The sequence below is a fragment of the Lichenostomus cassidix genome, chromosome 4 (assembly GCF_008360975.1).
Source record: "Lichenostomus cassidix isolate B80296 chromosome 4, HeHo_3.0, whole genome shotgun sequence".
Taxonomy (NCBI): Eukaryota; Metazoa; Chordata; class Aves; order Passeriformes; family Meliphagidae; genus Lichenostomus; species Lichenostomus cassidix.
The window spans coordinates 49,571,520-49,599,154 of record NC_139484.1 but is presented as its reverse complement, the minus strand read 5'-3'; the positions used below and the strand labels follow the sequence as shown (position 1 = coordinate 49,599,154).

The following is a 27,635-nucleotide window of genomic DNA, read 5'->3' as shown; positions in this document are numbered from 1 at the left end:
TATTCTTACAGTCACTGCATCTGGATTATCTGTGCCAACTCCTCTGCCCTTCAATTACTTCATCTGTGATGTTTCTGTTTCAGCTAACAAAGGAATTCTGCAAATGTCAAGAACTGCTGTGACCAAGAGAGAAATCACTCTGCAACATGTTTTTCCAGAATTTTATTAATGCAAATGATGATGGAAATTACTTATCTGCTTTCAAAAGGCATATGGGAGATTAAATCACAAACAGAGCATCATATCTCAATCTGGTTTCTATCAGTATTTGTCCTCATAGGTCAGAAAATCTAAAATCAAAGCTGTTGCACATTTCACAAGGCAAAATATAAGGAATCAAAATATTACAATATGTAGTCCTATCTCAGATACTCTTTGGCCTTAATAATATTTTAGAAACTTTATTTAGCTATAAATTTTAAAGAATCTTCACAAAATAACCAAACATTGTCTTCTCAAAGGTGCAAAATGCCCAGAAAAATTGGGATGTGCTTTTTCTCACCATGTCTTCCTAATATAAATAGAAGGCAATGAAGATCAGCAGGAATATTTTATGTTTCTTTCCTTCACACACATCCACAAGAACTTAGAAGAAATGTGAAAATTAATGCTTGCCTTCAGATATAAATTAAAGACACAAAGATTCAAGACATCTCACGTTAATTCTTCAGTTTCAGACCTACTCTAAACTAGTTACCTCCATTTCCTCCACAGTCTGCAGGCAGAGATGGGCACGTTTAGCTAGCTATTCAATTCATTTCTCCTAAAGTTTCTTAGGATGCAATATAGACTCAGTGGAGATTTTCTCTCATCATGACTGATGACAGCCCAAATGTTTGTTTAAAGTGGATATCTGACTCTAAGAAAACTAGCCCAAAAAATCCTACCTAAACCACTTTATGTTAGATTTTCCATACAAGCCACACAGAAAGAAGAATTATAACAAACAAACAATAGCTGACACACATTTTGTCTTTTCCCAGAGATCAGCAAATCAATAATACCAAATACCAACAGCTTTGAGAGAGCCTGAGGATCCATCTCCAGATATTCATCAACCATTGTACATGCATGTCAATTCCAAGTACTCATCTGGTCAACCTGTATCAAGAGAACAGGTTTGGAGGGACTTGAGTGAAGGCTGCCACCTCTTGGTGAACTAAATAGCACAAATTTTGGGTTATCTGCTGGAAAATGACACACCATAGCTATTGAGTTAAAATTCATTCATTCAAAAGTCAGTAACAGATCCTTTATGTCATACCAGTGTACATTTTAATGTACGTTGGTGTGACATAAAAAAAAAAAATTAATAAAAAGCACTAAATTATACAGTCTTCTACAGAGGTCAAGATCACAGAATTTCAACCAAAAAAAAACTGAGCTTCATGAGTTTCAATTCAGAAATACACCTAGACTGTCAAAGAGTAACCCCAGTTGAGGTGGGGTCTTATATATATTATAAACCATGAATAGCATTAAAATGCCCCCTTAAATATGTATCATGCCAAATAGATACTGAAACATGTTAACACCTATTTTCCCCTCCAACTGAAATGTAAGATTGATTTATAAAAAGTTGCCAATTTTTATTATTTTCTTCTGGTGCAATGCCATAATTTGAGTACTCCAAGCTTTTCCTCTTTCTTGGCAATTGTTCTGTAATATTGCTAAAATCCCCAAAGCAGCAAGACCAGCAGTGCAAGAGTTGTTGCTGTTGTTTTTATCACTTTATATTGAATTAAATCCAATGATGACTCTGCAAGATATCAATAAATACCAGCATGTGTTTCAAAACAACATTTGTCTTGTATTTTAAAATATTACCTTGATCCAAATTGTCCCACTGTCTTACACAGGACAGCAATCTGATAGTGATACAATCCGTGTATTTTTCTTCATGTAAAAGCCTACAAGGTAAATACAATGTGTTCAAACACCATTGAAGTTTACTTCTGTTGAATTTCTGCTTGATGAAGAATGGACACATTTACTCCTCTGGCCAATACTAAGCACAGAAAATTAAATTAAAAGACCAAATTAAAATGATAGTTCTATTTTAGTATGAAGCAAGTGCACAATGCATTTATTAATGTGTGGATACGATTACCAGAATGATGCTACTTTTACTGACACTCTGTGTATTATTTTAAAAAGTCTGAGACATAAGTACCTTCTCCTGACTATACAAAACCCATTCCAAGAAACATCAGAGAAGCCATTTTGCTCATCTGCAGTACTTAGCCTGGGTTTGGGGTGTGAAGGGAAGAAATGAGTACTTTTAGACTTTGAACCAACATCCACTGAACTTAATGAGATCCTCGGAAAAGAAGGTCCCCTTCTTCCTCTTCAGAAGAGCCATGATTAAGTGGACACTAAGCTCCTAGTTAGTCTGTAATTCCCTTTCAGGTAAATCTAAAGGGCACAATCCCTGCAGAGGCCAGTGCAGCTGGGGTTTGGGATGAAGACATAAATGGTGGATGGATAAATGCTCAGAGAAGTGCTTGTTCTACACAGTACCATACTCACTGTTCTGCTGGGAGCAGTGCTGCTAAAAGTTCCTGAAACATTTGAAAAATCACCCATTATAGCTGTTAAAGCCAAATGTAGGAATCTAAAACTTTCGCCAGGTATCTGTAATGCTGACAGATCTTTTTATAGGCCTATAGAATGTGTTTCTAAAAGTTGTATCACCTTAATTGCTTTGCAAAAGGCTCACTTTAACATTGCCCATTGGCTCTGAGTTTGTAGCTCACCGTCTCATTAAGCAGTATATCCCACTTCAGTGGCACCAGATATTTATGGAATAAAGAAAAATATTTTAGTATCAAAGAAGTATTTAAGCCTTTAACAGGATGGATTTCCAGCTCTGCCTCAGAAGAGGTGTACAGACACATATAAATATTGTGGCTAAATTGACACTGAAGAATTCCTGCCACAAATAGGCATGTCTCAGAGAACAGGAAATTAATTAATTTTCTCATAGTGCAAATAATTTTGCTTTCTACTACAGACCTCATTTAAGCAGTAAGCAAAGTAAGCACAGTAAGTTCTGAAGCCAATTTTTTACAGCAGATCTGTGCAGTATGGTTGAGCTTAACAGTATCTAGTTTGCCAATGCCTTTTTTTCCCTATCTTCTGTAGAGCTAGAGCTTTCTGATTTCTACACAAAATCTTCACCCAAAAATTTGTTTAGCATAGAAAAATCATGAAAAAAACTTGAGTGTCAACATGAAGAATTTGATTTCACTACAGCAAAGACATTACTCAGAGAATGAAATATTCTCGTAGCCTCTTAAATTCTGCTTCCTGGACTTCTAAGTATGAATTACTTGTAAAGATTGAATATCTCCCTAGCAGGCATTCTTATATTATTTACAGACTACTTGGCCTGCTACACACAGATCATACTCCATTATATGTCCAAGAATCACATTTTCCTTAGCATAGGGGTTATATGCCCTTCCCCATTGCTGGTCTCCATGCATTACCTATATCCCAACTCCACATTCTTATGTATCTGCCAGAGCATGCAGTGTTACCACTACTAGATTTGAAGTCATCCAAGCACACAATGAAAAATATGACACAGAGTATGAAAACTTAGTTGAGATCAAACCAGGTTGTTTTTCCCATAGCATTTGACCTTCTTCATATTTGTGACTTGCTGTCTGGGTACTAAATAAACCTTTTCCATCCTGTTCTGTGACCTCTTAATAAGACTGACATTCTTCTTGTAAAAAGCTTGAATACTTTTTTCCTCCCACAGGAGAGCTACAGCTACCCTCTATGTGTCTGTTCCAAACAGATTGACATATTAGGGGCAATTTGAAAATGTGGCAGCCAGAGCAGGCACGTAGTTTTAGTCTAATCTCTTTCTTCAAAATTTTGCTCCAATGCATGGACCTGTTTCATCTGGAACCAGATGATTTGAGTTTGGGAGGAATGGGTTGCTTCTGAAGGGTCAGCAGGTTCCTTGGGTGGAAATGGGGGTGTTTGGTGATTTGACAGGAGGAACTACTTTTATCTTCACAGCAAAATGAGTTTGCAGTGTAGAGATATGAGAAGTAAATGTATCACTCATATCTGAACAGGTGTTAAAAATCTTATCCCTCCAGCAATGCAGTAAAGTAGCTGTACTATTATGTCAGACTGTGCTCCCACAGCAGAGTCACATCTATGGACGGTAAGTCTGAATCGTTGCTATCTCTATTTTAAAATAATCTAGCACAGAATCAGAGCAGGAGCTCCAGACGTTGTCACCAACAGTTTGTGGTGTCTAGGTGGGTGAGTCAAAGATAATCCATATGGTGGTGATAATAAAATATGGAACTTCAGCTTAAATCCTAAGAAAACCTACAGTTATCTACTATATTTTCTAAATCTGATTTTAGGTTCTTCAAGGAAACATGTCTAAATTATTGCCCACACCATTTATAATTAAATCAATAGAGAATCATCCTTGTTCACAAACTCTATTCTGAATATCTGAACAATCTGCATCCTTTTTGTTGGACATTTCAAGGTTACTTTTCTCATAAAATTTGCATTTAATTGTGACTAAACAAAGGCATGTAAATGAGCCCAAAGTCATAGTACAGTGGCTTTCCCTATATATGTAAAATATATAAGTTGAAAAAGTAATAACAGAGCCTCCTCATGTATCAAGGTAATTACATGATATACCAACACTTCTCTGTTCATCTTAGCCACTGCTCAGCAATTTTTAATATCAGCTTATCTTGTGATTTGACTAGCTATGAGCTGCCTGGACTAACAATAGCAGAGAGGATATTAATTTAGCACTGGAGATGCATGCTGCAGTTTGACCCAAATACATCCCATTGTTGAGGACTGCTTGGCAAAATTTTTTGGCTCCTGTTACTCAGGAATTAAATTCAGTGGAAATATTCTGATGAATACTTGTCAGAAAATGTCAATGTGTGAAACACAAACTTTTATTAAAAATGTCTTGGACTCAAAATATTTTGCCAAATGCTTGAATGTTCTAGGCCTGAGTGTTCTAGGTCATGGACCCTATAGTGGAATCAAAATCCCTCAATGGTGTGCCTGTCTCCAGGCCCTTCCCAAAGACAGCAGCACAGGTCTTTCAAGGTCCACAGTTTCAGGGTGGATCTTTTGATAAATAACCCAAGACTCCAGCTCTGCAGTGGAGCTGGGAATCTAAAACCCCTACCTCTATCCAACACAAACCCTGGGATTACAGACCACTCCTCAGTGAATTGAGCACCTGACCAACATGAATTAGACAAGGGTTAGAGGTTCACAGAATATCTCCGAAGTGTAGCAAGCATTTTTAATTTAAAAAACCAAAACCTGAAGATTTAAAAACAATTTACTTGGTAACTTTTGAAAACAAAATGGTTCCTGTCCATTTTTTACCTGAAAAAAAAATTTCTAGCATCATATACTTACAGAGGGTAAGGACCCAGCCTTCATCAGGGACCTTGCTTACAAACAACTTATTAAAGTCTGCAGATCTGTACATGAGCAGTGGATCTTGGAAAAGCCTGATTATGCCTAATTATCTAGAGCAGAGTGTTTAAAAGACAGATGTTTCCCACTAAACAGAGAAAAAGACTCCCATTTGCTTCTGAGAAATACTGAAGTTCTTACTAGCAGATAGAATAAGAGTATCTTTAAACTTAACAGCAGGGACGTGGAATGGAAACATTGATGGTTCCCTTATGATTTCATTGACCTTTCTGTCAGTAAGAGAACTCTGTAGATGGAGATACTCTTCAGTGAATAAAATCTGATTAAACTCTTCACAAGCCAACCAAAATAATGAAAGTAGAAGGTACCAGCAGCACCTTTTCTACCTCAAAAAAGCGCAGGAGAACAGAATGAGTTAAGTACATTGATGCACTGAAAATATTACTTTAATCAGATTCATGTGAGGAAGTCAAGTTGAAATTACTATGATGATCCATCATAAACAGTGACCTGTTTAAAATAGGCATGTAAAATACTAGTTTGGGAATTTGAAATCTGGTAGTACCTACCTCTAACACAGACTTTCTCATCAGCTTAAGGAAGCTGGTTGATACATCAATATCTCCTGTGCAGAATGAGAAGAGACTTACACAAGTCACAGGAGCTCAGGAAAACATCCAGTAAGAAAGGCAGAGTGCCCAAGAAACTTAATAAATCAACTTCTGAGTTTTTTGTAAATAGGGTGGGGTTTTAATGAAAACTATGCTCACAAAGTATAATACGTAAGCAGTCTTACAGACAGGTCGTGCAGTTTTCATCTTTTCTACATTTAGAAATAATGTATCAAATTCAAAGATATTAAAATGGTAGGGGGGAAGAAAAAACAAGATTAGAGAAGAAACATAACAGAAGTAAAAACCAAAACAGATCATTTATGATTCTTACTTTTTCCCCAGTTTCACTCAGAATTCCTGCAGACTTAACTATGTGCTATTTGAGGAATAAAAATGAAGCCTCGATTCCGTAATTTAGCTCTGTTAGGAATACCATTAGGACTGCTGTAATAGTTTAAATACACAAACTATGTGCATAAAAAAATGTTGCTCAAAATAAATAGTTATATTCCACCTCCACTAGAAGATTACGGCAAACACATGAGTTTTGCTTCAGAAATCTCAATCCAACAAAAGCCTTCAACTTACTCTCCATCAACACTAGATGTGCCCCCTCTTTAATACCTGGATGCTCCCAGGTAAGGTCCTCAGGCTCCCCTCCCTCTTTCATCCTTCAAAATGCATTTTTTGCCTTACATTCTTCTGTAACCCCTCTCTGAGACCCTTCCCTTGGGAACTGCTCTGGTATCTGACTGCAACTGCCTTTACTGCAACATTTCTAAGCAGGGAAAGGAAAATTATCTCAACCTTACCAGATGGGAAATAGTGGTGGGATCAGGACACGGCCTCTCTGCAGTTTCCTACGCTGACTGTCACTGTGGGAAGGTGGCTGCTACATCCTGAGTTTCTGCAAAATACCTCCAGGAAATACTATTATAGATATTTCACATTTAAATAAGCAACAGAATACATCATTGGCTTTCATTCATGACATAACATAAAGGTTGTCTGTAATTAAGCTAAATGTTTCTGAGTATGGACTGTGGATCTCTTCCTACTCCTGTGCATTCAACCATCTTTCTCCTACCACAGCCTCTTTCCTCCTCCATAGCCTTCTCTAGGTTGACTTTGCTCGCTACTTTACTCTGCTTTTTCTCTCTTTTTGTGTCTGCCATCTCATTGACATCCAAAAATTAGTACTATTTTCTGCTCTCAAATAAAGTCCTTTAACTCCAGTTTCTCTCTTCAGCCTTTGTTCCTACTATTATCAATGAATGTGACTCCTCTGTGAAAAGAATCACACATTTGTGATTCCCCTTCATTTAAAACGCCTTTAAAAGGGCAGTAATGTCTACTACCCTTCTTTATGTTGTTTCAGTACTTTTCCAGAATACTTCAAGCAGATATACACTTTCGGTTGTGAAGAGCCATTAATGTTATAAGAAATCACAGACTTTCCATTTGATGAGTGCTTAGTGAATGTGTGAATGTACTTAGCTAAATGCTAGTACAGACAAAAATTGTGCAATGAAAATATCCTCTTAAGCAGAATATTAAGTGCAAGCTTCTGCTTGGCAGATCTCCTTGTATTTTTATAGATTTTCTTTTAAAAACTTCCAGGAGATCCTGGATGAAAAAGTGTTAAAAATTAATTCCAGTTCACATAATCACAGAATAACAGAACAGGTAAGGCTGAAAGGGGTCACTGGAAGTCATCTGGGTCAACCTCTCTGCTCAAGCAGGGTCATCCTAGAGTACATTACTCAGAACTGTGCACAGATGGGTTTTGAATGTCTCCAGAGAAGGAGACTCCATAACCTCTCTGGGCAACCTGTGCCAGTGCCCAGTCACTGAACTTTAACTAAGTTCTTCCTTATATTCAGGCAGAACTTCCTGTGCATTAGTTTCTGCCCATTGCCTCTTGTCCTATGGCTTGGCACCTCTGACCTGTATCCTCTTGACACCCTCCTGACATCCTCTCAACAGATACTTAAACACATTGATAAGGTGCCATCTCAGTGATCTCTTCTCGAGACTGAACACACCCAGCTGCCTCAGCCTTTCCTCACAAGAGAGATGTTCCAGTTCCTTAATTGTCTTTGTAGCCCTTCACTACCTCCTAGACTCACTCCAGGAGCTCCATGTCCCTCTTGTACTGAGAAGCCCAGAACTGCATACAGCATTCCAGGTGAGGACTCACCAGGGCTGAGTAGAGGCACTGACCTTATCAAGAGGGAGGATAGTAGCAGACACAAATTCTTCAAGAAAAACCTGCCACAGCAAGGACCTCAAATTTACCTTGCTGAATGGTTCTCTTTATAGATGCTGCCACTGCTTTTCCCCAGAACACCACAGCTGGCAGAAAGCTCAGCCGTCACACCAAAGGGAAAGGCAGCAACACATGGCACAGGACACTGCTACTACTGCAATCACCTCACAGTCCTGGAGAGCTTTGTCCAAGATGTGATGCTGTCTAAGGCTGGATGTAGCTACTGCTTCCAGCTTCTCGTTTTACATCACAAGTTAAATGAACATATTTAACAGTTCCTCTAGAAAACTTTTTCTGTAGAAGATACGACAGCCTGTGATATGACACTTGTTAAATTATGACTAGAAATTAAAGGAAACTAAATTATGCGAAGTGTCAGATGAGACAGTAATCCACAATTTGTTTAAAAAATGCTGGAAAGGATCCTCATTCTCCCCATAAAAATATGAAATAATATTCTCCACTTAAGCCCATGACACAGAGTACCAGAATGGACAAATCAGAAAGCAAACAAGGGCTTGGTTTGTTGGGTTTTTTTAATTATTACTTTCTATTTATTTTATTTTTTGTTTATTTTGGATCATTTTGTTTCTTGTCACCCAGTTTGGGAAGACTGAAATTAGTTTTCTGCTCAACATTTGCTGCTCTGTTTTGCTCAGTCCTAAAAATTCCCAGCCTTCTTTGCAAGTACACAGGGTCTCCCGTGACCACCAGGATGTCCAGGAGGGGAGTCACTGTGAAGGCAAGTGTCCAGTGTGATATCATTCATTTTGCTGTAGGGTGTTTGTCTCTGGAATGCTGCCCAGTTACTTTGGACAAGCTGGTTGTGTTGCAAGCCCATTAATGTGTTGTGACACAATTAAAATCAGGGGATTTTGCAGCAATTTCTATTGATTTAAAATGACTGAGCCCTGTTGTTTCTTTTGTCCCCAAGAGAAGTGCATCATGAAGTATACAGATTGTGCTGCTCAAATAGTAGATTTTCTCTCTCATTTGGGCAAATAGCCAGGCAATGAAGAATTTCCTATCCAGAAGAACTAATGGCTGCCTCTGTCACCTTTTCCCTTCAATTATTTAGACTTCCTCCACGCTTATGCTGGCTTCCTGCTGGCAGCACTGTGGACTGTGTCTATTAATCATTAACTGTCATTGTGCTTTAAAAGAAGGAAAGTGAAAACATTGCATAAGAACAAAAATAGACCTTTCTTTTCTTCTAGTGAAAAATAAATGACAGCTGTGTGCTACCTGGATTTACAGTGTCTTCAAATACATTTTCTTTTCTTTTCTTATTTCCCCAAGGAATAACTAACTTTCTAGACAAATGAGCAAATTGGCTGTGAATTTGTGAATACATATTCCAAGGGCTCCCTTTTCCTGTCATATCAAGGTCCAGTAGCCTCTGTTGAAACTTATAAGTCATCCTCTCCCAGCAGTTCCAGACAAATAGCAGGAGAACAGGACTACATTATCTGTGTAGCACTGAATGTTTAGCCTATTAAATCAATGGAAAACTGTCTTTTCCAGTGGACAACCTGATGTCCTTTGCTATTTTCCAGGAACCCTCCCAACAGTGTGTGCTCTTAGGCCTCCTGTAAGAGACTTAAAAATCAAAACTGTCTTAAACACTATTAAGATCACCAGAGGACTTTGTCCACTGTAGCAAAGTGTGCAAAGAAGCAACTGCTCATGTGCACCACTGAAGCCCACCCTCCCCCAGTATGCCTCCTGGATTTTGGGAAACTGGACCGTGAGCTAAGCCACCTGACAGGAACTTAGGATAAAGCTGGTACTGTAGTCCAATTATCTCAGGTCTAAGAAGAAGTAAACAAGGCTGGGGGAGGCCAGACTCATTTGCTGAGACTGGGTTTCCACACTCTTCCCCATGAACCAAGAGGGAGGAGAAGAGTTTTTGGGGATGTGATGGTAAAACTTCTGGTCTGCATAAGATGGAGTGAACATCTACCACCAGAGGCTACAAGCTGAGTTTTGGGCCAGATATGAAGCAGACCCTGCTGATGGTGCTTATTATCATGCCAATTGTCTTCCCTTACACAAACTGGCTCAGTTGTAAAACTCCCCACCATCCTAAGGGGAGATCACAATCACAAGGGACACTCACACGAGAAGCAGCTGTAATGTTGCAGTGTGTGGCTGCAAGTTTAGTGCTCAAAGGACAAGCTGCAGGGGGCTGTGACAGCCTGGTCTGTTTAGGTCATGGAGACTGGTGGAAACCAACCATGAGCCCCTGCAGTTGGGGAAATTAAGCATGCACCAAAGCTGAAGATCATTGGTCCTGCACTCTGCCCCGCCCCCTTCCCTATATGGATTATGTTCTAGAGGTTTCTCCTTTGTTCTCCTTAGTATTGTATATGATTGGTTCTTTTGAATTCTGTACCCTCCCCTATCAGAAGCCTATTGGTTTATACCCCCTTCCTTCTTCCCTCGGACTTCCCTGGTTGGCTCCTCGGGCTAGCCACTCCCCTTCTCCCTTCCCTTATAATCCCCTGCAACTGTGTGTTCAGGGCTCACAGCCTCCGGACTTCCAGACTTCTGTCTGTCCCCGTCTCGCCGTTCCTTCTCTCCAGACCCTCACCCAAAAACCCTCAATAAATCCCTGGAAGACTGCAGACTGTGTGCCACACATTCTTTCATCCCACCTCGGTTCCTGCCTGCCTCCGTCCCCCAGGGACTCCGCAGACCAGCCCGTGAGTTTGCTGCCGAGGCATGCCCGGCGTGTGCACAGCGCGGCAGCTTGCCTCCTGGTTGTGGCTTCGGGGCATGCTGCCTGACCAGAAAGCAAGCGAAGCCACACTGTCATGTCTCAGAAGGAGTCATAAACCATCAAAGACCCCCAAGGTGCCCCTCAGACTGCTTTCTGAGGCCTTCCACCAGAGGAGTGCACATGATCCATAAATGTTGCAAAAGACAATGTAAAACTCCCCACAGGGAAGGTGTCTGGGCATTCCTACATGTGCCTGAACATGTACTAACTCATTCAACTCCATGTTCTGTGGGACCCTCACCACTGAGAAGACCAGGAGAATAGGACCAATGGGACACTACTGCATCTACAGAAGTAGTGAGTATCTTTCTACTAATCTGTCTTCTGTCACTCTCTTTCTCTCCCCCACTCGCTCTTTTCCCTATTTCTGTCTCTCTCTACCTCATATTTACTGTTAAATAAAATCCTTACTATTGACTTTGGCATATGGTTGCATGTAATCCAGGCAGAGGCATCTCTAATAATCGCCAAAATTGGATCATAACACCTCCTGTGCTATCCTTCCCTGGCAGAGCACAGACAGGATCCTCCCCTGCATGTCCTCCCAAGGGGCCTTCTCACTGAGGAGTCCACAAGAATGCTCCAGGTCCAGATGCCCTTTTCCCTGAATGCTTGGACTTCCCACAACTTGTTTTCCTAGCAGTTCTTCCTCAGTTGTGTGCTGCTCTGGAAGCTGCAGGCAGAGCAGAATGCTTCCATGTACCAAGCCAGACACGGCAGAACAAGAGCATTCCCCAAGCCTTGAGCTTAAGGACACATAAAGCTCATGCCATCTCAGAAAACAGGAAAACACTCCAACATGCACTTCAACATACACTCTTGGTTTTGGTTCTTAGAGACTGAAGAGCCACTGTAAGCAGAAAATCACATCAAACTGCTGCTATTCACTGCACACTGTTTTGCACTTGAAATACACTATTGCCACATACCTGACCCAGTCAGTCTAATAAATAATTCATTGTATGTCTCACTCCAGTGCTTTCCTGCAGGGTGCAAGAAAACAGGATTTCAGAGAAAATAACATGTCCGTTGAAGAAATGGCCATTTGAGTGTACATAATGAAAATCCTCCTCGATCCTGAAAATCCTCAGCACATCCTGACTGAGATAGAAGTCAGCCCCAGCTGGAGAGGCACTGAAGAGAGCTGAATCTATAAGGCCAAACCACCTTGAAGCCAATGTAAAGTCAGTTGATCTGGACCTAAGGAACCTGCTGTTCCTTGTTTCATTAAAAATTAAATATACAGACTATGCCGTAAATTTACATGCTTTCTCTGCATGTATTCCATTATGGACACCATGTTATAGAATGTCAGAATGACAGGTTTGGGAAAACTTTCCAAAGAAAAACAGTTGCCATTTATAAGCCTAAACATTAACTTTATTCACTACAATATATTAATGTATTTATATTATATAATTATTATCACATAGTATCACAATAATGTTATGTTATTACATGGTATTAAGTATTTACCACAATATTTATATTACTATCTTATAAGAAATTACCTGATAAATGTCAGATGCTCATCACTTTAAATATATTAGCAACTTCTGGAATGCTACTCAGTTTGAATTGACTTTGTGTGTGTGCAAGTGTGTATATGTGCTGGTGGATCACATGGTCCCCTTCACCTAATATATTTACCACATCTGTAAGCAGACAATGCACAGGGCTGAGCTAACTCTACTTGACTGTAAGTACAAATTACTTTATTTTTTAAGGACAGTGGAAAAGTTGAAACTAAAATAAATTTTAAAAGTCAGAGGTGCTGATTAGAACACAGACAATACATTGGCCACTTTTCCACCAAAAACTGATTATGTAGCAGTAGAGAGAAACTGGAATATCAGATAAATCTATTTCGTCCCATCCTTATTTCTGATCTTTCAATTACACAGGAATTCAAATGGTGCAATTTAAATTAATCAGTAATAACATAGTAATGTTATTTCTTTTCTGCTAGGAAAAAAAAATCCTAAGGTCTGTGTTTCTATAGGGATGATGGATGTTTTGTTTCCCGTTTTCTGGAAATTATTGAAGGAAAAAGATTCTCATTTGTTCTAATTTTTAGCTTGGTCTACATTAGCAAGTAGTGTGGACCACTCTGTAGATACAGAGGTTTTGGCACAAACAGGACACATTTTAGGTTTATTTTCCTTTGGATTATCTCCAGTGTGGCATGGGGTGAATGTCACAGCTTGTCTTTCAGTTTAGTATCACCTGAAAAGAATCTGGTTCATGCACAACAAGATTATTGCTTGATGCCACCCAATACCTACTAACTGGGGACAACCAGGAAAGACACCTCAAAAATGCACTTTAACCCAAACCCAATACAGATGCCTTTCCCTGTAACTTAGTGGTGCCTGTCCTTCCACTGCTGTCACTTCTGGGTTTCAAAATCGATCTATAACATAGACGAAAAGGCAATTCTGTCCTTCAGCATCCACTAATTTGTTTATCTATAACATAGACGTTTATTTGCAAGGGAAAATAGGGCAGATGGGCCCAAAAATATTAATGTAAGTATCCATTAAGACATTAATTAAATTACAGAATAGGTATGATAGCAAATTAATACACTTAATAAGCTACAGTTAACTAAACCTAATCCTGTTTACCTGGAACACATATAAAGTTTTACAGCTAAGAGAATATTGTCATTGACCATTTTAGTGTGTCCTGAAAACACAGCAAGACTCTGAAATGTAACAGCTGTAAGGTGCCATCCATCTCTGTACTGTTTCAAAATGTCCCAAAAGCCCCTAAGAGTACAAAAGTAAACAGCTTTATACATTTCACTATGATATATAATTAAGTTTGTGAGTAATAAATGTATGACATTAAAGTTTGTAAGACTTTACTATTGTCAGACATTTTCAGTGCTGTTTTCTCTGAACAATCACAATATTGCTGCACTCCAAAGGCACAGACAGTTATTTGCTCAACAGATTATTCAGCACTGTGCTTTTCTCTTCTGAATAGCTCAGCTGCCTGTCTCTGGAGAGCAGCAAGCAACCTCTGTGACACTGTTAATACGGAGAATGAAACTTTAATTCATTCCTAAATAAAGGTCACACCTATGTCAAGAAACCTCTGTGCTGCTGGCTTCCCAAAACACTGCCAAACTGCAAGCACATTACTCGCCAAGCAGTGCTGCAGAGGCAGACAGACCCAGCAGTGCAAACAGCCCCAGCACCTGGTCTGAGCTCCTAATGTTTCACACCTCAAGTTTGTGCCATCAAAGAAAAACATTTGGTCTTAAAAACTCAGTTTCAGTGTTATACCTGAGAACAAAAATTGAAAAAGCAGCACAACACAAACACACCATTCCAGGAAGCAGAGTTGTGAAAAATTCAAAAGGCACCACTGCTCAAGGGAACTATGAAGTGGAAATCACCAAGGAGGTGCCATGGTAACTTGTAACACCTATCTGCTCTCAGTGTTTCAATGCCACAAGTTGAATTTAGCACAGAATGTGGATTGAAATGCTATTTTCCTCGTGATGAGTTAAATGATGTCTTATGCAGTTGTGTTATGACAATACCAAAAGTAGTCCTCTCAAGGCTAGTGGACTTAAGTCCACTGTCCTGGCCTAATCCTGAATTGGTAAATTAGATTATTTCAATTTTTTAAATAAGTTCTTTCATTTTAAGGATCACAACTACTGAAATTTGTAATGAACATCCAGTGGAACCTGGTGCTTATGTTTTTCTCATGATTTCTAATGCTTCCATCCCTCCTGTGAGGTAAGATACTACAGCTTGTATCTCAGCTCCCTCACAGCTTACTAATAAGGAAATGATGCATATAAACTTTCTGATAAACATATTCAGTCATCAGCTGCAGCTTGGACTCCCTGGCTTCTGCACATCCTTGGAAAGAATTATATTCTGAGGAATGAGGCTCTCAGAAACCATAAGGCTGAATGACCTAAATTAGCAATTAGGGAACTAAGGATTCAGCAGTAGCCAAAGATGCATCATGATCACCTGGAATTAGATCCTTAAATTTTTCAGACAACCTACTCGTAATTGACTTGTTTAGTCATTGCACAGGAAATGTTGACAGGCCTGGGAGTTAAATCCTGACACCTTGACCATACCTCATTCAGTGAGTTGAAGAAAATATATAACATACATTTGGGGCAAAGAAAACCTAAAGGAAATCCATTTTACTTAGTTGCATATTATAATGCACCAAAACACATTTTTCAACACCCAGTAACAAACTGAAGCCTGCATACTTTGTACAGCACAGCACAGAACTCCGGGAGACATGAGAATTTGTGGGGTAAATACACTTGATGTCCTGCCTGGTCTGGAGGGAATCATTTTCCTGACTCAGATCTAGTAATTTGTTTAACTGCTGTGCTTCATTCCAGCTCTAGCTGTGTTGTCTCCTACTGAAATCACCAGGGCTGAGTACTCATGTCCTCAAAGGAAGACACTTTTCCTCATCTTTCATATTTTTATGTGCTTTCACGAACAAATGAATTTGGGGAGGAATGATAAAATGCTTTCAATTGCTTTGATTCCTTTCTTTTAACAGAAAAAGAGTAAAACAGCCACCTCAACTGAGGCTCAAGAATTTGGGTTTGGGTTCCCCAAGCATGTCTGAACTGTCACTTTGCGTCTTCAGGCCTCACTTCTGCAAATAGAAGGAGGCTACCAAAAAAGCCAGTAAAGCAAGTTCACACACTCCTACTGGGAGAGCAAACTCTAAATCTGAAGAAGAGGGTATTTATTATTTTTAGATTTTTGTGGGTAGTTGGGCCCCTTAAAGCAAAGCTTTTGCATAGTTGTTTTTATAAAAGATTTAAAGCCGTCCAACTGGTTTCAGTTGGCATCCCGACAAACGAGAAAACCATGTCTCTTGGAAGAGCATCCGCCAACTCTCTTACAGAGGGAAATTAAAAAAGGAGTGATTGCACCCATCAGGCAGCTCAACTGATAGAAAATATCAAATGGCATGTTCAGCACACTTACCTGCTCACAGAGAACTTGGCAAAGATTGAGTCAGAGGCTGATGCCTGGAGTAAGCAGGCAGTGAGTGTCCGGGCACTTGTCTCTGCGTGGTGTCAGATGCTGCTCCTGTCCAGCCCAAACAGGCAGATTTTCTTCCCAAAAAAAGCAATGCAGAAAAGGGGCTGGTACATGATCTCACCCTGACAGCAACCTTCAATGAATGCAGCACTGGGAGCCCTGAAACATTTTTGCTGTTCCTCATAAGACATGTTTTGTCTTATGAGGAGCAGCTGAGGAAGCTGGGGTTGTTTAGCCTGGAGGAGGCTCAGGGTGGATCTCGTTGCTCTCTACAAGAACCCGAAAGGAGCTTGCAGTGAGGTGGGGGCTGGTCTCTTCTGCCATGCCTGCAGTGAGACTATTAGAGGGAAAGACCTTAAGCTGAGACAGGGGAGATTCAGATTAGATATTAGAAAAAACTTTTCACTGTCATGGTAGTCAGGCATTGGAATAGGTTGCCCATGGATGTGGTGGTCACGTCCTTGGAGGTGTTCAAGAGGGATCTGGATCTGGCTAGCACTGGGTGATGTGGTTTAGTGGTTCAGGGGTTACAGGGGCAGTGATGGGTGGACAGTTGGACTCAATGACCTTAAAGGTCTCTTCCAACCTTGATGATTCTATAATTCTATTTTTGTATCTGCTGGTTTATACATACTTACATTGATGAAAGGACAGACTGATGTAATTCCCTACAATAAGCAATGCATAACTCATGAAAGAGAGTTACTGAATTATTTAAATAGCTCCGCAAATATGATTAACTGCCAAGAATAGATCTAAACTATCCTTGCTTCCGTTAAAAAAAAAAAAAAAAAATTACTGAAGCAATGAACCAAATGACAGATTTTATTTGTGGATAAAGATTATTTTGAATTAAAATTCACCCTTGGATGATGATAGTTGTCTTCATGATCCTTCAGCAAATGTTTTTACATTGAGGCTGCCTAAGGGCCTTCACAACACTTCAGAGCACAGCACTGCACAACTGTGACATGGCAATGATTGCAAAACATGTCTGTGAAGGCATTTGGTAATAAGGTACTCTGTGCTCCATCAACTTACAGAAATCACTATTAGCAACAGTAGACTAGACACAGAAATCCGCTGCCACCATTTCCATGCCAGAATAATCAGATTCATGCACACACTCCCTTTTGCTCTCAGTGCTTGTCTCCAAGATTAAGTACATTGTTCTGGACTTGGAAAGGTGGAAGCTTCCTTTTCCTCCAGCACAGCTGCACTATCAATTCAGGATCCAGATGAAAAATGATGGCATATACTAAATAAGACTTTAAAAAGTGACAGCTGCTTTTCCAGAACCCCTGCAGGCTAAACAAAGCTTAGCAAGTTTTTTTCTTTTTTTTTCTTTATTTTGTTCTTAGCACTAAGAAGACAAATTAATGTTGTTATTATAATCCTACTCCCCCAGGTCATCATATGTCTAAAATAAACTTGCCATGTCAATAAATACCATGAAATCACATTAACAATGGAGTGTAAATGGCTTCATTTTCTATTAGCACAAACACATCAGAGAGGAGTGATTTTATTTTCCACGTAATGTGCACGAAAAAAATTAAGACATACACACAGACACTAATGTAAAATCAGATTGTTAAAACTTTATTCACCAGCAACCTTGCAACATTAATATTTTGACTTATGCATCTAAAATTCACTTGCCACTTGGGCAGTAGGTATAGTTCACTTAGAAGAAGAAAACACTCATGAAACCCTGCACAGCAGATGGGCCACTCTTAACCCAGCTGCAGACATGCACATACTCCCTAGGCTACGTTCAGCCTCTCCCTAATTTCTGTTTCAGATATGATTCCAAGATTCCTTGCCACAACAATCTCTGCAAAAGCAGTGACACAGAAACTTGGACAGACTTGCAGAGAAACATCTCAGCCTTCTGTCCCTTCTCTTCCTTTACTTTCTGGTATGTATTTGGATTGCATTTCCTCAGAGAGAGTGCAATGTGTATCTTTGCTGCCATAAGCAACTTCAAGACCCAGAAGCCTTTAGGTCCATCTCAAACGTTCTCATCATATGGGAATTCATCACGCTTGTCATCACTACCAGGATATATTCTCAAAGACTAAAGCTCCTTTTCACTGTCCTAGGAGAAGTGTCTGTCAGGGAGAAGCAGGGGCCACGCCACTGCCCCTGGGGAAAGGGAGGAATGCAGTAAAATGGGGAACTGGGGAGAAGGGAAGCTCAAAATAGCTAAGGGAAGCCATGAACCCTGGAAATCACAGGGACAGATAAGCTAAGAGTGAGTGGTTGGCCAAAAAGATGAGAACAAGGCAGGAGAGAGAGGGGGAGGAACAACAGACAGACAGATTGCACAAAAAGAGTGAAATGGGAGATTAGGACCTGTAGCTAGAAGAGGGGAAAAAACAGGTGCTGGGCAATGTAAAGAGACAGACACATTGGACAGAAATCCACAAATGTATGAAAGAACTGGTTAAGACAAGCAGAATGAGATAAATGGAGAGTAGAGCAGGATAAAGTCCCCAGGGAAGCAAACTAAGCATGTGAGAAGACTCCAAGGGTAGGCTAGGGAGGGAAAGTATGGCTTAATGAGTAAGTTAAAAGCACTTGCGAGCATATTTTGCCTATTTTATAGTAACTACCTTTAAAGATGATGTAGGACCATAAAATAAAGCAGATTGCCAATTTATTTTTAGCTGAGGTTAGGAATGAGGCAAGGAATTACAGGAAAAGAACCACATTCACAGCTTAGAAAGTGAACATTGCAGAGGGGGAGACAATTCCATCCTGGCTTCCACCCCGGATTTCCTATGATGCTAATTAAGTAATTTAAATTTTCAGGGGTGGTCATTAATTCTAGGTTCTTCATTTTCTGGGGATCTGACTTGGAAGTCCTAAGGTTGATATGCAAAAACACTGAACACTCTCAGCTACAACCAAAGCTGCTAAAAATCATGTCTTGTACTCAGTATCTAATACCAGTACCTCTGAAAAAATGCAGTCCTTGGTGTCTCAGAGAGGGCATCCAAAATTAATTGATACTTTAGGCGTCAGCTTTCCTGTGCTTTAGTGGAACAAGTTTGCTTCAATAATGAAAGCTCCTCTGGCTTGGGTGTTATTCAGCTTTTGAAAATGCTTATATATTTACTATCTTAGGAAATTATATGGGAGACTTCACAAGTAAAACAACTGCTTCTAATAGGGTCTTCACAGTGACCTGCAAGTGTGCCTCCAAACACACCCTGACAAAGAGCTGAAAATGGTTAATTAAATGAACACCCCACTTTTCTGCACTGAGTTATGAAAAGGGACTGTAAAATAGAGTACTGGGTCAGTTAATTATACGTTGTTATAATGCTTATGGGCAACAGGGTAAAATTTAAAGGCATAGGGGCAAATTTGAATGACTGACATGGAAATCTTAATACTGCATACTCCATGGGAATTTAGTTATCCATACATCCTTGTGTGTCTTTTGACTGTGCACATGTGTGTATGCACCTATCCTTGGTGACTGTACATGTACATATGTGTGCAAGAGAATTTTCATTCTGCATGAATTAAAAGGGCTTCTTTTAATCTTCTAGTGGAAACTAACACAAGGAAAAAAATTAATCACGTTATTTTAGGTCTGAAGAACCTTTTAATCAAGCATGAGATGAGATAAAATTATAGATGTGGTATGGCCACTTGCAACATTAGAGAAAAGGCTATGTTTGCCTTGCGCAGTTTCAAAGAAAACAAAAAATTCCTAAAGGAGATTAAAAAACCCAGAAAACACCCACACCAAAAAACCCAAACACACAAACACAAAGAAAACAGGGTGCAAACCTCTTCAATTTCCAGTGTCATTCCATGGGTCAAGGCAGATTCCCAGTGGTGCAGGATTTAGAATAAAATAGCTGGAACTTGGAGGTGGAAATGAAGTACACCTGTGCTTACAAAGGTACAAACCCAATCAGGTATTAAACTTTCTCTTTTCCTTGAAATAGAAAATAATCTGTATATTGTACAGGTGCACAATGCCATTGCTTGACAGCTCCTGAAAACCAGGATTGTCCTTATCCCTCCATATTTGGAAATCATATTCTAGGCTGGAGTCCTCTCCTTAGCATTTGTGAAAGTGAAGTGACTTGAAAACCTAACACATATCCCATTACTGTATATTCAAAATCAAAATAGCAAAAGTGGAAAAAAAAAAAACTTTACGAAACTGTGCAAAGAACATAGAGAAGTTAGCAGAATTTTATTACAGGCTCACCCACAACAAAAATGTATTCTTGGATTAAAAATACAGAAACTCAAACTTGTCCTTGTTTTATGAGACCCAAGTTTAGAATCCTCTTTTGTATGTAGTAATGTAGGTGTTACAAAGTGTAAGAACATTCCAGTGAGCCAATGTGGAATAATCTGCCACCCATAAATCTCCTTTTGATGACACAGTGATTCACTGAAGTTGCAAAGTCTAATGAAATGTAGTGTGTTTTCCAGATTCTTGTTACTTCTGATGAGACTAGATTGTCTCTTTTTTTTTTTTATAATCCATACACATTTCCTTTCTTCCTATTACAGACCTCGATGTGTGGTGAAGGCTACCAATGCTTTCAGTAATGCCTCTGCATGACACGACAAACCAGCTGTGAGCCTAACACAAACCAGTACAGTGCAGCCTCAGTCCCTGCACTCAGCTCACACAACTCTGCTGCTCCAAGCAGCTCCTCTGAAGAGCAGTAGGGCAAATGACTGTCATTCCAGACAGGTTCTCTCTCTGTTAACCATGTTGTCAGTGATGCTGCAGTCTCCACTGAGTCTATCTATTAGCAAAGCCTGATACAGCAAACTATTCACAGCATGGAGGAGATCCACCCCAAATTCTAGAGGTGTCAGAGCACAAGTAGTGGAGTGAAGGAAGGAAACATTTTCAGCACTCAAAACTGGGTGGAAAATGGAAGCCTACATCAAGTAGTGTTAACTGAGCCCTGAGATGGCTGTAAAAGGTCCTTATAGCAATCCAGTCCCCATGTAAGATTTACTAAGACATGTCTTATTTCTTGCAATCAGTTTCTTGACATAAATATAAACTCAGTAAGTCTCAGCAGCCTGTCATTCCTAATTTGCAAGGCTAATAATAACAGGGATTTTTTTAGTGAAGCATGAATTTTGTGAGCTCTCTAGTTGCAGCACATCTGTCCCTGCTCTCCTGCCAATCCAACCATTTTGGCAAAAGTAATACAGCACTGTCAAGAAAAAGGAGCAGAGAAGGAGCATATAAAGTTTCTCCACTCAGTTTTAGCAGCAGCAAGTTGAAGCAGAGACAAGCACAAATAGATGACATGTTCAAACAACCACAGCCATGGCTCCTCTAGTAAGGAGCTTGCTCAGTCTCAGCACATCAGCACCTTGAGGTGAATGGTGCCTGGGGAATGCACTGAGTCCTCATTAAACCAGCAAAAACAGGCACAGTGTCACAGGGTCTCTTTCTTGCTTAGAATGTGATTTTATTGCCTCCTTTTGTCTGTCGCTCTAGGCAACTGCCTTCTTCGCCTGCTCGTAAAACTGGGCCAGCTTGCTAGGGAGCAGCAAAGTTACACTCAGCTGTGAGTTAGTATTTCATCAGATGATGTAACTCTGCACAGGAGTTTTTAATTTCTACATGAAAAGCAAGATGCTGGTCAATTTGCTGACCCTTAGACCTTGATTTTTGACCTGATCTTAAAAACTTTGCCTTCCCAACTCCTGCAAATAGTTACTGGTTTGGAATGAAGACAATAGGAAGGCTGAAATGAAGCCCCAGGCTCTAAATATCTGAAGAGAACTAATGGGTATTTTAGGCATATACCACAGTGCCTATATTTTAGCGCATGGCAAAACACTATACCTGAAAATATAAATAAAATCTCCCAACTATTATGACCCTGTCACATACTTGCTATAGGCCTTCCAAAAGTGCTAGCTACAGTTATGCCTCCAACAGAAGTACTGAGCATGTCTCCACTGATGACAGTGAGACTGAAATTAAGCTACTACCAAGTGCTTTTGCACACCCCACAATACATGTTGAAGTATTAAAACACATATGAACAATAATTTAAATTTAGCTTGCAGACAGAATAGTCTCACAGTTAAGTTTGCATCACAACACTGCCTGTAGCATCTCACTCAGGTTACTTCCCAAGCTCTTCAACCTATTAGAAATTGTATACTAATACCCATTCTCACACAACATGACCTAGAATGACCTGTCTCAGAAAGCTTGTTTTAATCTTCAAATCCTTATCATGCTGGGTTTAAGCCAAACAACTTGGTGCATCTTTTATTGATCACGATGGATTTGAATTAGGACTACTGAATTGTTCTTCCTACCTTCAGTATCTTACCACCTGTGGGACTACTCAAGAAATAAAGCACTACTCTGTTTGAATTAGAGCAGGATCAGGCCACCAGGAATAACTTGACTTTACTCATGTGTTTTGCCAAGAGATGCATTCTGTAGCTTCATTTAATTGTATCTCAACTCGGAGCAAATAAGGGCAGAATGATAACCAGAAAACATTATGCTGAAATGGAAAAAACATATACCAAATGCATATGTGCAAAGATTCCCTGCTACAATGAAGATTTATTGTTTTTCAGGATCAAGCCATGTTTATATGAAGTCGCTTGCAGAATTATAGATGTGGTTTTACTCCTGTTTGACACAAGGACACTTCTTGCATTAACTTTAATGACAGACACTATAGATCTGCTCCAGGCACAGTAGAGTCAGGGCAAAAGTTTGGGGATCATGCCTTCAGGCAATGCTCTGCCACCTTCAACAGGATGAGAACCTCTTCCCAGGGAGCTTCCACATAACTAGTGTGGGACTCAAATACAGACACCAATTCTAACATATCACTTCTGAAGTGGCACATTTTCCTAAATGAACAATTTAAAAAACATGTTATTCAGTATGAAACAGGGTAATTTTGATGTATGCTTATAATGAACTCAGAAGAACCCTGGTCATGATTTTTATTTTGGTTTACATAACCTTTTTTGATATTGTTTTAATTTTTTGAATTAACAGAAGAATTATATTTTATTTAAGAAAAGTTACCAACTTATCTCCCAACTGAGTCCACCCAGAGTGCTTTTGTACTGATAAAGTCTCAGGTAAAGCAATAAATTAGTTTCTCTGCAGTCATTTCTTTATCCTCTCCATTTCAGCCTCACTGTACTTCACTCCCAGTATTTTATATTCACAGGTGCTAAAGCTTAGGACATTGAGCCCCAAACACAAACAGACTGAAGCTGGGCAGCTGAAGAGATTACCACTCCGAGGCATCTGTCCATTTCAGCTTTCACAGAGGTGGCAGCTACCGTGACAGGAAGCTGAGTCATGCATAAAGGCAATCCAGTGTGCAGATCAAAATAGCAATATAGATCAGCACAGGTTCTGAGTTGCACAGTGGCAGCCTGCAAGCTGCACGGACTACCTGCTTCATATGCAATGCAGCTACGCCTGCCACCAGCACGGCATCAGCCAGGCAACAAACAGACAGGGTGAACAGCTGGAAGTGATACGCCTGGTCCCATCTCATTCAGCCTGGGTCCATGAAACAATATATTCAGTTAAAAGCTGATGTTGTTGTCAACGCTGTCAAAGACAAAATTCCAAAAGAATTCAAATTATGCAAACTCAAGTTTTCAACTTAGTAAAGATGACTGCCAAAAGGAGTCTTAAAAAAACACAGCATTATGGCTGGGAGGGTAAAGATCAATGAGCTTCATCTTCCAAAGAAGATGCCTGAGAAAATTATGATAACACTAAGGCAGCAGCAGCAATATGAAGTGATAGTCTCTGCATCCTTACCAGGAGCTGCTTCCACAAGCAAATTCCTACTTAAGAACTGCCTAGTGGTTTATGCTGGAGAAGCAAAGGAGATAGCCCAGCTGAGAGTTAGTCTCAGCAAAGTACGTAAGACGTAACTCAGCCCACACTATAAATCATTCCCTTCGTGCACTCATTAACTGTCTGCAGCCTCAAGGAGCTGCTTTTCATCTCTGTATTAGAGAAATTACCTGTTCATGACACAAGCCAGAAAAAGGCACGCCTAAGCATATTGGCTACACAAAGGCTAAGGGAAGTGCAGATAAGACCAACAGTTTTGTAGGCAATGGCATATATGAAGCCTCATTTCCTAGGGAATTGTATCCCATGACTGTCAGATTTTTTAACCAAATTATACCAAAGCTTCAGGCTTGTCTTAAAGAGAACATCAGAGAATCCAGAGAGAAGATAAATATGCATGTCTACCATGACAGACTTCAAGTGAGATTAGCTCCTTATTGGACACTGCTGAATCCTACAGGATATACATTTCGATTAAAAGTGGGATTTTTTCCAATTTCTGGACATTCAGTTCCCAACAGTCCCACAACACTTCTGCTGACATTTCAATATTAATGGTTGAAATATATGCTGCATATTTTTCCTCTTTGTACATAAGCACATTCTCCCCTGCCCAGCTATGTTCACAGAACTTAGAGTAACGTTCCTTCTTTTGAGAATTAGTATCTGAAAATCTACCCGTTTCATTTGTTTGAAATCAGCCCAAAATTTATGGCGTGCAGAACTAATAAAGCAACAGCAAGCAAAGAGCAGCAAATTTACTCCCTTATACTCACATGCAAATGCATACGGGATGCAATTCTGCATATGCTATATTTCTTTAAGAAATCAGGATTTTTTTAACAAATCTGCTCAGCAGCACTTAAGAAACCCATCTGGCTGTCACCTTCATTTCTGTGAGCTTTCGCCTACTTTAGTGACACTGCCTTCGCGGAAGCCAGTCAGGCTCCCCTGCTGCTGCCACAGCGGGCAACTCGTCCGGCTGGGACCAGGGCAGCGCAGGGGGTAAAGCAACCGAGTGCCGAAAGGAGGGCAGGCGGCAGGAACACTTCAGGTCTTAAATACTGTTTTTAAAAACACACTAAGATTGTTTCATATACTTTGTACGCGGTATATTATATATATGTGGAAATACACAAATCAGCTTCGTATGAGTTACAGTACATAAAATATATAGATACCACCCGCGTTAAAGACTTTTTACTCCAGCCTTTCAAGCACGGACGAACACCTGCAGATCCCTCTGCCGAAGTCTCCATCCTCCTCCCAGGAAGGGATTCCCACGGCCAGCAGACCCACCAAGCTGTCTGCGGCCCCGTGCCCACCCCTCCCCTGCCCCCCCAGCCCCTCCTCTCCGCCGCGCTCCGATGTCCCTGCCTGCCCGCCCCTCCCGGGGAGGTTTCTAAACTCCGCGGCTCGCCCAGGGCCCGCCGCCCGCTGGGGCTGGGGCTACCGCACCGCTCTGATCCGCTCCGCTCCGCTCCGCACCGCCCCGCGCCGCCGCCCTCCGGCGGGGACCGGCCCGCCGCCCCCGCCCGCCCCCGCGCTCGGCGGAGCCGCGGCCCGACCCCGCCGCCCTCCTGAATATTTCATCGGCGCTGCCCAACGGGATGCCCCGCCACTGACTGCTGCAAAGGGACCGCATCCCGCCGGCGGCGCGTCTCGCTGCTTCCTGGCTCTTTCATTCTTCAAACCGCAGCTTTTCATTTATTCCGATAATAAATAACTGATTAAAAACAAAGGAAAGAAAAAAGCGGCAAGAGCATCTCTCTTTTGTATCTGAGCAGGTGGGACTCCTGTGCGGGAGATTACGGAACACAAGAAGGGCTCTGAACTCTTCCGAGCCCAAAGGATGAGCCGGCAGCAGTTTTCCTATAAAAATCCGATCCCGGGGCCGTGACACATTCGGAGGAGCGAAGGCGCCGTCAGCCTCACCGGAGGCGCCCCCGCTTTGGACACCGCAAACCCTCGCCGGCGGAGGGGGAACCGGAGCGACTCGCCGGCCGCACCGCGCTCCCGGCGCGCAGCCCCCCGCAGCTCTCCGCGGCGGCTGTGGCCGGCCGGGCGGCGCTGGGGGTCCGGCTGCCGCCGCAGAGCCGCCGTCCCGCCGCAGCCCCCGCCGCGCCCGGCACCGCTCCGCCGCAAACTTTTCTGCCCGCGCCCTCCTCGCCGCCGGCCGCCGCAAGGGAGCGGCCCGGGGGGCTGCCGGCGCCTGGTCTCCTCGCCGCCCCCGCGCTCCGGCGCCGGGCCGCGGCCACAGCCCCGGCCGCACCGCCGCCGCCCAGGCAGGCGGCGGCCCCGGGCAGCCCGAGGGTCCGTATGGCCGCTGCCCTTCGGCCGGTGGCGAGAGCCGCCGGTGCCGCCGCGGCGCTCCGGGGGCTGCCCTGAGCCGGCGGCTCGCCCCGCAGCGGCGGCATGTGGCCGGCCAGCAGGCCGCCCTGCCCGCGGGACGCGGCGCTGCGGCGGGCGGCGTTCTCCGGCAACCTCGCTGCGCTGCCGTCCCACCTGGTGCCGAGCGGCAGGAGCGTCCGCGTCTTCATCAGCGCCAACCCCGAAGGTAAGCGCGGCTGCCGCGCCCGCCCCGCAGCTCCCCCTGCCGCCCGCAGCGCCCGCGCCGCTCCCCGGCCCGGCCCGCTGCTGCCGGGCACTTCGCTCAGGGGCCGCGGCGTGGCCGAGACCCAGACCGAGACCGCTCCTGCCCCTCTCCGCCGCCGGGGACCCTCTGCCCTACCGCCGGGCGCCGTGCGGGGCGGCGGGCCGGGCCGGGGCGGTGTGGGGCGCGGGGCGAGGCGGCCGCGGGGATGTGGGGTGGGCTTTGCCCACGGGGGTGTGGGTGTACGAGCTCGGAGCGGGGCTCGGGGGCACCGGTGTTCTCCGCTCCTGAAGTTTTATGTCCGTAAATGGCACGCCCGAAAGGCACCGGGGCGCGGGGCATCCTCTCACTTGTGCGCTGTCGGAGCTGCAGGGCACACGGGGGCTGGGGACACGGAAAGGCGCTGCCTTCTAGCGTAGGGGAGGCTTTTCAAGGGGGAATGCTTCGAAGAGCTCTCCTCGGAGGTCTGGTTAAAAAGAGTTTCCGATTGATTTCATCGCACAATGAAAGCAGGTCTTAGCCGGCTGAGGCTACAGCTAAGGTGATCCTTTGATCCCGGCTGCACTCTGCTTCCAAGGAAGTATGCCCTGAAACCTGCAGTTTTAGCTTAATAAAGTCGGGGTCGTATAGCCGGTATCTGAATTTATTAGGCATCCTGCTGTTTAAAGCCTATTTTTAAAATTACCCTTTGATTCGAGGAATTTGCATACATTCAGGAGGTGTCATTCCCACTTGTAAGATAGGAGTTGCTGAAGCATATTCCCACTTGAAGCACGGAAATAATAAATTAGGCGTTCACACTTATGACGTTTCTTGTCTGTAAAAAATGAGCCCACTGTATTCACAATTATCTTTCACACTGCCACCCACCACCTTCCCCCCCAACACTTCTAATTCAACAATACTGTCACCTTTTATGCAAAATCAGAGATCTGAAAATCATGCCTGAAATGACAAAATAGTTTGAACTTTGAAGTGAAAATTGTCTTGGCACTACTAGTT

General features: G+C 42.1%; 1 protein-coding gene and 1 long non-coding RNA gene across 3 annotated transcripts in view; one reads left to right on the top strand and one right to left on the bottom strand.

The window, feature by feature from the left end:
- Positions 1–26,625, bottom strand: LOC146438464 (uncharacterized). Of its 2 annotated transcripts, none has more exons than XR_014851782.1 (4): positions 26,546–26,625; positions 6,884–6,978; positions 1,828–1,910; positions 1–1,101 (listed from the first exon to the last, which is right to left on the bottom strand). It is a non-coding gene; the product is annotated as an uncharacterized LOC146438464 (long non-coding RNA). The 2 variants fall into 2 exon arrangements; XR_014851781.1 differs by lacking the exon at positions 26,546–26,625 and adding an exon at positions 16,117–16,340.
- NWD2 (NACHT and WD repeat domain containing 2) overlaps positions 26,412–27,635 on the top strand; it is a 50,887-nt gene continuing 49,663 nt past the window's right edge. Inside the window, exon 1 of the mRNA XM_085059180.1 lies at positions 26,412–26,597. Within this exon, the coding sequence (XP_084915306.1) occupies positions 26,456–26,597 (142 nt within the window). The 5' untranslated portion in view covers positions 26,412–26,455. The remainder of the gene's footprint in view (positions 26,598–27,635) is intronic.